Raw genomic sequence first — 13,465 nt, 5'->3', positions numbered from 1 at the left:
TAGGCTCATTCATGGCCAGTTTTCACTGAGGCAAATACTACAGAAAACAACAGAATGTAATCTACCACTCTACATTTCGAATACTTAAACAATAGCTAAGTTGTCCTTTTGGGACATAATACCTCTATGATGCAGGAGCCTACTACTTTCCCAGAGCCAAGTATCCTTACTCTTCCATAAGAAAAGAAGCCAATGCCATCTAGTAGTCAATAGTGAGTTTTACGTTCCCATCTGAAAATATAGGAACCATTCTACATGCCAATGTATTTTCAACATTGTGTGTCCTTCACACAAAGAGCACAGAGGAAAGACGCACGTCAGAAATACTGGACAATTCTGTTAAAGAGCATCTTAAGAGAGAGACAGCATGCTCTCTCACCAAGAATACTGTGAATAAAGAGAGCAAATTTCAGTTACCACTGTAAAACCAGGTGGAAAAAAAGAGCATTGCCATAAGCACAGGGATACCACAATAGAAAAACAGGTAATATTTCTGCTCAACACTTCACTGTCTGTGTTAATTCAACATAAAAGTTAAATCAAAAAATAAAGCCTATAATGAGCTTTGCAAAGTTCTTGGAATTAACACATATGGGACTGATGCCTAAGTGCCTGACTGGAGCACTACATGTGAAAATCCCAAGAATCGATTCAGATAGCTGAGCTACTCCATATCTAGTACTTCACAGTGCACAACAGTCCATGAATTATCCCATTCTACATTGTAGCCCTAAATCTGCCACCTCTGCCAGCTCTGCTCCACTTCCCTCTTACGTAGACCCTGTAACCTGATGGAGCTTCATGTAAACACGAGCAGTCCTAGACATAACTATGCAATAGGCCCATCCCCTTAACTGTACATTATTCTTCCCTGAATTACAGCTTTCCCTTCTCCTCCCCTAGTCTGTCACATCAAGCAGAAATTTCCTCAAGCATTATTTGACAGCTATGCTGATAGGTTCAGAAAAAACAATGTAAGCACCTCCACAATACCACAGCAATATAAAGCTATATAAAGAGATTACTTCCAGCAGACAAAATATCAAATTCATTCTCCAGTCGTTCAACACTTTAACACGACTTTGCAGGTAAATATATGCAAGTGCTAACTATAATAGAACGTTTCAGCTTTGTCTATACATAAACATTTGAAAAAGTGTAACTGAAAAGACACTTATCTAATTAGACTGATGTCCCTTCCTACTAGAAACACTTGAACCAAACTGACTTGCATTGAGTTACAGGGACTTAAGACACCACACTAGTTTGCCCACTTATCTGAGTTTTACAGGTTAATGACAATGTCAGTTATACATCAGTGCAAATGGTCTATTCTGCAATGCATAGGCTTACCACAGTATGAACTGCACATGAACCAGGCACAGCTCAGACAAAATCTTTAGAAGTAGTAACCCTACACTTCAGTAGAATGACTGATGTATAGCAACAGAGAACTTATGGCTTCTTCACTAGTGCAAAGGGATGAATTCTCTCCTGTAGCACCCAAGCAAAGAACTCTAATCTAGTTTAGTTAGAACTGGTTACTACTGTTAACATTAAACAAGTCCAAAAAAGTCACCTGATGGAGCAATAGCAAGGCACATAATTTTATTATTATTACAAGCTGCAGTAGATGCAATGAGCTACACTGCACACGTCAGTTTTCAAGGGAAATACAAATGCCAAACTACAATTTCACATTTTCCCTTTAGAAAACATTTCTTTTTTTTTTTTTAACCAGAAAAAACTTTTATCCAGCTTTTTAGAAGCTGGATAGGCTAACGAGCTGTAGTAACAAAAGACCCCAAACACCTTGTGATAACAAAAAGCAAAATGCAGCTCTTACCACTCCCAGTTTTTCAGAAGCATTAGCTTTCCACAGACGAATATTCATCTCATCTGAGCCACAGAGAATGTATTTGTTATCTGAAGTCCATTTTACAGTGATGACATGCTGCATTCGTTTTGTATGATATACCTCCCTAAAGCAAAAAAAAACATTTTTAAATGATCTATCAATGCTTTTAGCATCAACATTACCTTTCAAAAGCATAAACCAATCTGTTCAAGGCAAAATTTATTTTTCACTTTGTGCTGTTTTTAAAAAATACAACTTTTTTTTAACACGGTGCTGATCTTAAATTCGTATAGAGCAATTCAAATGAAGTGGGATGGTTACACTGATAAAAGGACCAGCTGGGATAAGATGATTTTAAATAAATGCTTTCATAGAAATTACAGTAAACAGCTGAAAAATAACCCTTTTTGAATAACATGCCACAGCTATGCAATATGATATGCATACTATCACAGTCTAAAGGACTCCTAGGAAAAAGTTTTAAACCCTGAACACCCAAGAGTCTCCAGCACTGCAAACTACAGTCCATCAAGAAGTATCAGCTAGTGAAAAAGGATTCAGAACTGTTGTGTGGCTATTAAAGCACAAACCGCATTTAAATTCCTGCTAATCAGACTCCTGCTCAACAAGTGCCGGCAACTGTTGGAAAATATTTACACACATTACATTTAAACCAACAGTTAAGTGGAACGCTTATCTAATTTTCATTAAATGTGTACCAAACAAGTTGAACAGTATTTTTATACAGTTATTCTCTTATTTCTGCTATTAAAAAAAAAAAAAGGACTAATTACACTTTTCTGGTAATTTTGATTATTTATTAGCATTCTAAGGATGAAAAATAAGTAAGGCTTACTTATTGCACTAATACCCATTCCTTTGTTATATGAGTCACACCACAGCTTAGACCATTCTCTTTCTTCCACCCAGTTCAAAATCCAAGTAGGAACAGAAAGCAAATATGGGAACAACATCTATTCAAGAACCCTAGAAAAACTAGACTGGGGTTGAGCTGAAGGGGTTGTGAGAAAAACCAAAGTAATCAACATAACACCTTAAGTAAACTTTAGTAAGCTTAACCACCTCTTGTAATTCACTCTCAAGTGATGCTCCCCAAGAACATCCATGTAGAAGACTGAGCACAAATACCTTCAGAAAACATTAATAGTCACATCAGCTTTTCACTGATATTGATGTTTAATAGCATGTGTGCCCATACACATTTTGATAAGTATTTCTGTGTTTACTTTTGTTTCATTGATTTGCTTGACAACAAAGCTTTTCTTCATGCACCTTTTGGGGAAGCAAGTGCTTTCCTTTCCTTACCCTGAATTTTCAGCCTTTGCCTCTCCTGTTGCTGTCACCATAAATTATTAAATACCATTCTCAGGGAAAGGAAAAACGCAAAACATGGCCAAATACCTGGATCTGTAATTTTAAAAATTCACAGACATTCAGTTCTGTTTCTCAAGAATTTACTAAATTTAATCAACTTCCTAATATATTACTTCTTACAGCTAATCAGTTTCCTCATTTAAAATTCTTTTTTAAAATAAAATAAAAGGGAAGTCAGGAATTTTTCAGATTGGTGGAAGATCAAAAGTTAAAACTGGAATATCATGAGGATTTTTCTTTACAGATACTCTTAACTGCCCTCTTTGTCTTCCAAGTGGGATTGGATCTTGCATTTAGAGACTTTGCTCCATTCAATGGGATTAATTTCAACTGTGCCATTCTGAAAAAGCTCAGCTTCTAAAGAACTTTAAGTTTCCCAGAATGCCCTTGTCAGCATATATGAGGCTAAGGTCTTCATTTGTAAGGCTTTTTAGAAGGGGAAGAAAGTGAGGACAAATAGAAAAATTCCCTCCTTGGAACAGGCCTTTGCAACAATCTGCTATAACGTGGAATAAAGCCTTCTACTGTTACATTATGAGGTTGGCAAACTTCCCCTCAGTGATGTGCTTTAACTTTGTATATCACCACTTTTCTGAACATTATTCTACAGAAAGGAAAATATGCAGAGCACAGGAGCTGCCAACCATAATGTTTAATACAAGAATAATTAAAAAAAAAAAAAAAAAAAAACACAGAGAAACTGCAATAACTAATTAAATTTTAAATGTTATTGCAAGACAGGAAGAAAAGGAAAACTACCTGTAGATTAGAGGCAAAGGAAAATGTAAACATCTCCTCTCAATCAAAGCCGTTTAGGAGCATACAAGTAGTTATGTTGAATAATGCATACATAACTGCATCAATCAATAATAAAAATATACTCCCCCAATCAATTTTCCAGTATTTCCACTCTGCAAACCACTTAGAACTTGACCTAGTAGCAATTTTGTGGGGGGCCAAGGTTGGAGAGAGGACGGCAACTAGAAGCAAAATAAAGTTAAGAATAAAGAAAGACGAGAAAGCACTGACAAGAGAGAATAATGAAGGTAGGTTTATGAAGGACAAATGACACCAGACAGATCTGATAACTTGCTTCAATTTTCAAACTGAAAAAACAACAATAATAGAGTCAGTAGATCTAATCTGAGCTTCAGCAAAATATTTAATACTCTGCCTTATGAAATCTTACATGAAAAACTAATTCAAAGTGAATTGTATTTAAAGCATTGTCACAAGAATCAAAGCCTGGTTAGCAAAACATGAACAACAGGAAATAAATATACTGAAACAGATCACAGAAGTGTCCTAAACTGATCCTCAGGAATTCCTACAACTATGGTTTCCACTTAATGTCATTAGCAATCATCCATATAGGATGAAGACAATTCCTAGAAAACCAAATGCTACAATTGTAAGGCACTGCAGGCTTAAGCGGTGACAGACAGTACAAGGGGCCCTAAAAACATTGAAGCTACATGTAGAGAAGAATAAAACAGGACTCACCTTGTACACAAGTACACCAAAGAACAAGAATCCACTGTAATTTTAATGCCAAACTGCACGAATAGTGCTGTTAGGTAGAAGTTTTACTTTAATACATGCTCCAGAATTATCTGTCAAGTACACAACCAGTCAATCTCAAGTCGTATACAGAGTAAGATTTCAACACTCACAGGAAGTGAATGCTCCAATGAAGATGTTAACAAGTCAATTAAGAATTCTGATGTCTAGAGAGGGGGGTCACAGGAATGAATGACAGCATGAGAGAAAGGTGTAAAAATCACTCACCTGCTGTGACCTTTGTCTACAGGAAAAATGCGGACAGACTTATCAAAGCTGGCAGAGACAAATTCTTTCCCAGTGGGTGAATAATCCACATCAAGAACTGCAGACACATGATCCATATGCACCATCACAGGTGATTCAAGAAAGCGCATATCGAAAGTATATAAGCTTTAAAAAAAAACCAACAGCAGCTTACGATCTTAGCAACTCTTAATTAAATAATACATTTTTGCTAAGCAGCTACTTTAATCATACATACACACTTGAGCACAGATCCATATTGCAAAGGGAACTCTTTAAAACTGCTTTTAAGAAAGAATGATGCATTGTTTAGGGCCTGAAAAAAGTGTATTATTATTGGATCAGACCTAGGTTTCTTACTACTGTTAAAGAACAGATAAGTTTCCACTATTCCACTCTTCATCTGTTCATGGGTCACTGACCAAACAATTATCCAACTACCACAATGACCTCCTTTACTCCTTCTTCAGATATAAGCACATAACCTGAACTTGAACAAGCATCTCTGAATCATTACATCAAGCCTATCAACTCTGCAGGGCTTCTAGATATTCCCATATTGGCAACTCCTACCAGTTCAGAGTTTACTGTGAAGTTCAATTTGGTTGGCACCCTTTCCTACTGTCTAGCTGTCTTTAGGCCAGACAATGTAGAATCCAAGGGAAGTTTGGTCCTTCAGTACATGGCGATACTAATTCAGCAGAGCACATGATCTGTAGAAAAGCTTTACATTAAAAAATAAACACAGCTGTGTCGTTACCGACACCCGATCCCCGGGATAGCTGCCACCCAACTTCTACCGTTGGGTACCATCACAGACACTGGTTTCAATGTGAAGGATGCTGCAAATAGCATTTATTACATCACTACAATTACTTATATATAACAAACCACACCCACAAAACCCCTCATGAGCAATCTGAGTTTTCCATTACATCACGAGATCTTCTGCACGCCGATCCCTGCCTAGGGCGGGCTCTGCTCACCACAACACAGCTGCTCGACCACAGCTGGCTTGCTCATAAGCACTTCAAAACTCAGGTTGAGATCTACCTATACTCCCTTTGAATCAACAAGTCCACTGATACATAGCAAGGCATAACAACTAAGTAGATCATTAATTTGCCTAGTGCCAAAAAGCAAAGGTGCTTTACAAAGCACTTAATGAAAAGTGCTTCAGATACACTATTTAGTCTAACTACTATATTAAAAATTCATAATTTGGCAGGTTTTTCACCCTTCTTCCTACAGATGAATGCATAACTACAATTCAGTGTGTCTTATTTAACAGTTTACTGGCAGCTACTGCTTTCTCCTTCCATATTCTCCAAGAAAAAGTATATGAACATCATATTCAAAACTGCTACTCCATATCGTCAGCTAACACTTGCACGTGTGCTGCTGGTATATGCATCTCCCATTGTGCTTATGCTAATGGCTTTAGTCTGCAAGAGAACAGTTGCCCCTGACAGTAACAGCTACCATTTTGAGTTTAGCAAGGGGGGAAAAAGAACCACAAACAAAACCAACCAAACAAAAAAAAGACATGTAATCAAACAGATTAGGTAGCCTGGTAGCTTTACTATACCATAACCAACATAGGTGAAAAGCAGTACCTTAGATACAACATCCACTTTCAAGGTCTGGGCCAGATTTCATTTCCTCAGAAAAACAGCCTTAAGATAAGTGATAAAATCCCTATGTTCTAGCAGAAAACAGTGATCTACTGTTAGACCACTGACATCCTGGAAAAAAAAGGATATGTAGCGCATTTTGCAGTGGCCTAGTTTTGTAGAGACAGCTTTTTCAACATCAGATTAGCTGTTCACATGAATAGTATTCTTCAAAAGTAAAAAACTGCTCTGAGACATTGAAAGGGTAAGTATTACAGTCTCTGGAACTGTTTCCCAAAAGATTAAGAAATGTTCTCATCAAAATAGCTGATCAGTAATAGATCAAGCTGCACAAGAGCTGGCAAGAAAACAAACACTTAAATTGCCTCAGACTGGACCAGTAGTACTTATTTTCCACATCTCACTGCAAGTTATGATTGCATTGCTTCAGCTGCATTTTTTCAAGTTATACTGCTTCTTCCCCCCTCAGGTACTGAAATGTAGAGAAAGAGGAAGTCTACTATCAATTATTTTTTTTAAAAAAATCTGCAAGCCAATAATCTTTAGGTTATTACTTAAGTGATTAAAATTTAGAGTTCAAGTCATTTTTTAAAAATCTATTTTAGCATGATTACAAATCACCAAGATACAGAGTAAAAATGTAACATGCTCAGGATTATCAAAAAAGCAAAGTCACACTTACTTGTAATCTTCATTTGCTGCAGTAAAAATGAAAGCTTCCATGGGGTTCCAACACAGTGTATTTGTTCTCATGGTCAGGATAACCTGAAAGATATTTACACGTTGCTACCTTGTTATAGGCAGTAATATACGTGCTACAGTGCAAAACTTCCTATACCACTGGAGACAAGCACTTTCTAGGTACAGAATTATGGCAGAGTGTTTCCTCGGCACCGTTAGAATTTGAACTCAAGAACTTCTTGTCCCTCATCATATGCTCACTGCTTTGTGCTACATGGCAGTTAAATTTCCCTCCACAAGTCATCTTAGAAGCAAATTCTTTTAAGTGGTCCTTTTATATGTAAACGTGTTAGCAGCCAACATATAAACCTGGAACTTCTGAAAAAAATTTACTTCAACATATTTACAGGAACTTTTAGTTAAGTAATCTATAAACACGCCTAATTAAATGGTTATTTCAAGGGATACAGTCATCAATTGACACTGTGAACCAGCACATGCAAAGTGATGGTATTGCTTTCTGTTCTCACTATTATTTCTGTTATTACTACCCTTTTATTATTTTCTCTCTAATCACAGTTCACGAATTCTTAAGGACAGTTGCCATTTCTTGTTGAAGTGCCAAGCAATGTGTGTAGAAGTCACTGTGTTGTAATCTACTCGCCACTAGCACTGTGTTAGCAGTGACTCATCTGATACACATTCATATGATTTGCTTGCTGCTAGTAAGCAGATGGCTACAAAGAGGCCAGTTTGCCTTGAAGTGGGAGGAAGACAGCTGATGACAGCCTAGGAAGACCTACTTTGCTAACAGTGGACTAGACATGATGGATTAAGAAGCTATAGGTTGCATGCTGCCACCTTGGAGGACAGCTGAGCACCTATGGGAGACGGAAAGGCAGGGAGGAAGCCATCTGAAACCCCTAAGACAACAGCTTTGGCTTCTGCTAGTCTTGGCAGAGCTTTCAGCCATTGTATTTGACAATAAATTCCATACAGTACCCATGTGTCCTGGTTTGGGGTAAATAGAGCTGGTTCTCCTCAATGATTTTAGCTTTTTAGCTAAAGCTCTTCTAACTAACTGCTCTGTCTGAAGTTAGCAGCGTTTTCATAAACTATCTGGCTTTAGCAGTGATAAGAATTCATGTTTAGAGTCACCACCAGGGACTGGTGTGCAGACCAAGGCCACTGCTGAGCTTGGACCCCACATGGAGGGGGGCAGAGAGTACCCCGCACCTGTGAGGAGGAGTGGGCAGGGTAACTGACCCCAAGCTTCACCATTGGGGTATTCCACCCCATGGCCCTCATAGCTGAAGGATCAGGAGGGGCAGCCCTTCCCTCACCCCTTCCGTTCTTCTTCCGTCTGCTGCTGCTGGGCTGCTGGCTGCTCCTGCTGCAGTGGACAGCATCCGAGGAGGACTTCATCCACCCTGCCTTTGATCCGGAGCCCTGTGTTCCTGAACTGAGTTCCAGAAGTCCCCCGAGTCCAGCCTGGGACCCTTCCCAGGGGGCTGCTCCCCAGCCGGGAGTGACGGTGACGTGTTGCCATCAGGGGTAGTTGGGTTCAGAACTAACTTTGTACGTATTTGTACATACTCTAATTTATTATCACTAGTACTATTATTACTAGTGGTAGTATTAAAACAGTTTTCTGTTCTTTCCTAACCAACAAGTCTCTCTCCCTTATTCCCTTTCTCTTCCCCTTTCAGGGGTGAGGGAAGGGAGCTAACAGAGAGCACCTGTTACGGTTCTGGGGGCTGCCCTGACCCCAAACTGCGGCAACATGACACAAAGCAGATGTATAATTACAGAGCAACCTTTTAACAAACCAAACAACTCTAAATAGGATTTCCCACAATGCTCCAGGCCAGCCATAATCCTACTTGAAAATCCTGAAATTTGGGTGTTATCGCTCTGGTACTCCAAACTCAGTTTTGTTCCTACTCTATATAAAGTATGCACTGCAAAATACCACTCATTTCCTGAAACTACATGCATCCAGAACTGAACGTGATCATCAGATGACAGAAGAGATCTCTACTTTAAAAAGTGACTTTACTGAGAGGAGAGGCCACTGAAAAGCCCTACATTTCCAATAATGTGATAATCAAAGTTTGTTCAAATTCCAGTATTGTTCTTCTAGTTATAAACCTTGTGCATATCTGGGAAGCTAATAATCAAGGAAGGTTCTTTATTCCTGCCATCCAAGTTTTCAGTCACTGCAAAATGAGCACACAACTGATGTTAACACATTATCTGTATAATAAATATTTTAAATTATGCCACAAAATAACTCTAATTTTGCTGAAAAGTCCAGATAATTTTCAAAAGGGGTCAGGTTTGGTCGAAGTCCATGCTCAACACCTTGCTTCACTATTTTTTCACCCAAATTTACAAGTATCCAGTTTATTTCAGCAGTGGCATTTGGAATTAAAATAGTGCCTAAGAAAAGGATTCTCTATACAATTCTAGCATTATATTCAGTAACAACTATGTAGAGCAACCTGATCTGAAAGTGATTTAAGTTGCTGTAAATACGTTAATAATGGCATTTCAGATCTAAACCTGTAGCAGAGCCATCTTCTGACATTATTTTTAAAATCAGTTGTAGATACACTTAGTCATTTCATATGAAAAAGTCCTTATTAAGACAAATCAAAGTTGTGAAGTCCATAAAAGACTTGGCTGAGTTTAACTGTGAGCACTTGTGCACAAAAAAGAGTCAGCCCAGAGATTTTGAGGTTACCTTAATACAAAACCAGATCACCCAGATAATTAATCTGTCTTCCTTTACTACCTACAAGGTATTTGGTTGAGGTGAACAGCTAAGAATGTTACAAGCAATGGACAACACAGTTCCTGTCACCTGTTTAAATGCTTAAGTCTATCTTTAAAACACCCTAAACTTTCCTGTAATCCCAGAGATAGCACAAGGATGACTTTTAACAAGTACCAACACATCTTCCTATTGTCTTGCAATATATACATATGTAAAATTCTGTAAAGATTTGAACATAGCTCACAAAGGCTCAAACTACATCCTTTTAACTTGTAATTGCAGCTGTATGGCGCTGGCTGTGTTCACTTTGACACTTGGGTCTTTAACAGGCACCATGGACAATTTCTTATAAGCACTGTCTCAGTAGCCCAGATGAAACTTCATTAAACGTTGTTACAGCACAGGGAGAGAAAGAAATATGTTAGGCCAACAAGGTTCCTAGTTTATAACCAAGTTGAGTACCATTATCATGTTCTAGTGTATATCAGGCCAGTGTCAATGAAGACAACAGACTATATACCAAATGGATATCAATTATGTATTCACAACCAGAATATTGTATTTCAAGTGGAAAATTATTAAGATAGTTTCAGGGACCAAAACTACTGAACTTGACCAAGGTTAACATATGTATGAATTACTGGCTTCCTGTTTTAAATAAATACAAACACTCTCTTCAAGATAAATAGGAATCTTCATGTCATTGGTAAATTCCACATCTAAAACCAATTTTGATTCCACTGCAAAGAATTTCTGAATGTTTATACCAAGTGTGTAGGGGAGAGAGTTTATCTCCACCTTCTCAAACACAGAGCAAGGCTCTCCAATGGCAGAAAGGAAACGCCTTACCAGTTACCTTGTCCTTCTAGTAAGGCGAGGAGAAAAAGCCAACCAAACAAAACAGCCACACTGTAAATACACAGACAGAAAGCAATATAGGAGCACAAAGTTCTTACTGTGAAATTGATAAAGTGCCTGACTTGACAACAAGAATTACAACAGAGTGAGCATGACAGCCCATTTGAATGCAGAAAAGGCCCCTTCTAACTCTGCAAGTTTAAATCCCCAAATTAATTCAAACTCAGAAGACTCAAAATTAGATGATGAAAACTCAGTGAACTCACAGTTCAGAGCCTCCCTTTCTCTATCACCAGTTACAGACTGTCTACTTATTCAGTATGATTATTAGTGTCATAAGCTTCTGGTAGAAAGAAAAAAATTACCTTCTTTAATGGAGTGGATTTTCTCATATCGTATAGCACAATATTTCTGTCAGAAGCACAGCTTCCCAAAAGGTATGTCTAAAGAAATAAAATAAAATAAACAAACCCTGTGTATGGTATTCTAAACACTTCTAGAGTATTGTTAACAGCTTACATTAGATAAACTATTTCACAAAGCTGGTAGTCAAACAGTTGCTTTTTCATCCCAGGAAACGCATTCATTGTTCTTTCTGTGCAATCAGTTATTCAGCACAAACATTTTAAACAGCTTAAATGGCATTAAAGCCATTAAAGATGGTGTTTATTAACAGAATTTAGATCTCATGCTGATCAAGAAACAAATTTATTTCAAATACATAACAGAAACATTACCTCAATGGGATTAAATTTTACACTGCTTATGCTATCAAAACCCCATGTCATAGAGCATATGGGACTTGTCCTTTGCTCATCCCAGATATCCACTTGATGGCCACAGGTGGCAAAAACAGCTTCCTTCCAGTGGTGATCAATTCCTGTATACACTGTCTTTAAAAGAAAAAAAAAACCAAAACAATACACAAAACCAATTGTATACATAAATATGCAAGTGTGTTCTGTAACAAATCATTGCAACTCAAGTCTGATGTGTTTTTATTAATTTATATTACTGAAAACTAAGTCACCACTGCTACCAGAAACTAAGTCTTATTAGATGTACCCTTATACAACAGACTAGCTCTCTAGGTACTCAATGTGCATGCATGCATTTCTTGTTAACTTACAATGGTGTCAGCACTAGAAGCCCATTTACAAAGTTCTGGCTGACTCAGAAGCACATGAAATTTTTAAGGGTACAACTACAAATTTTCAGCATGGGCGTGAAAAGATTCCATAGGCATTACAATAATTAAAGACTTTCAAACTATTTACAAGAAGCATTTAATGTTGTTCTTAAAATAAGTTTATAACAAATTGAAAGTGCTGAAGTATATACTTTTAGTTTGCTTTTGCCAAAAAGAAAGACATAAAGTTAAAATTTTGTATTGAATAGCTCCGAAGGTATTGGCATGAAAATTATTTAATGCAGACTAAGCATTTACAACACATCTGAAAAGAAAAGACACTACAGAAAGATCTGACCAGTTCACAGGAAAGCAGTGCTTAGCAGAGATAGGTCTAAGCAGCCTCTGATAGCATCAGAGAGGGATATATCTGAGATACTCCTTTCTGGTTACATGTGAAAGAAGCGCAATACGAATTCGAACATACTTTAAAAGTATCAATACAAAATTTTACATTATCACCTTATAGCCCGTTATGATAACAAGTGACATCAAACTATTTCACTCTCCAAAAGCTAGATGAGCATTGATTCAAACTTAATTTAAAAGATGTAAGAAAATCAAAATTAGATTTAATACCTTTCCAAGAATTGTATGAATAGGTTCTTCTTCCCCATATTCTGGGCTCTCCATTTTCCACTGCTTCACAGTTTTGTCATCACCAACCTGAAAATATTGGAAAAAAAACATGTACAGTTTTATGTAAATTTATTCTATTTTATGAGACGTGCTTTGCAGTAAGTACAGGCATGCCTTCAAAGGAGAATGATCCATGACACACATAGAAACAAAGTGCTTTCTCCTGCCTATTCACTGTTCCCTTTTATACCTCCAAACTGGAGATTAGTTCTCCTCGGTAGATCTGGCTAGGAACTGAGAAGGTGCATGTGCATGATATAGCTGGAATGAAATTAAGCTTCTTCATAGCAGCCCATGTGGCACTGTGCTTTGGGTTTGTGGCTACCAAAGCACTAAGGTACCAGTGTCTTGGTGACAGTTGAACAGTGCTTGCACAGTGCCAGGGCACATCCTTCCCCCAGCTCCCTCAGTCACCATGCCCACCCGCCCACCAGCAAACAGGCTGGTGGTGGGCAACAGACTGGAAGGGGACACAGGTGAAGATGACACGAATTGGCCAAAGGAGTATTTCATACCACAGATCATTGTGCTCAGCAATACACAATGCACTAGTGGATGAAGAATGGGGAGGTGGAGGGCTGGCTCCCAAAGCGGCTGCTGCTCAGAGACTCTCTGTGGATCTATCT

At 38.0% G+C, this 13,465-nt stretch overlaps 1 protein-coding gene across 1 annotated transcript; it reads right to left on the bottom strand.

Moving 5' to 3' along the window:
• Positions 1-1,846: 1,846 nt before the first annotated feature.
• Positions 1,847-12,890, bottom strand: DCAF13 (DDB1 and CUL4 associated factor 13; the record flags this gene model as incomplete). The annotated part of the gene is made up of 6 exons (XM_008950326.1): positions 12,780-12,890; positions 11,749-11,904; positions 11,377-11,454; positions 7,376-7,458; positions 5,042-5,206; positions 1,847-1,982 (listed from the first exon to the last, which is right to left on the bottom strand). Coding segments are annotated over exons 1-6 (729 nt in total), but the record flags the coding sequence as incomplete, so codon positions are not given.
• Between the last annotated feature and the right edge of the window lie 575 nt (positions 12,891-13,465).

This window comes from Merops nubicus, unplaced genomic scaffold (genome assembly GCF_000691845.1).
Source record: "Merops nubicus isolate BGI_N331 unplaced genomic scaffold, ASM69184v1 scaffold12992, whole genome shotgun sequence".
Classification (NCBI taxonomy): Eukaryota; Metazoa; Chordata; class Aves; order Coraciiformes; family Meropidae; genus Merops; species Merops nubicus.
This window is presented reverse-complemented; position numbering and strand designations above follow the sequence as displayed.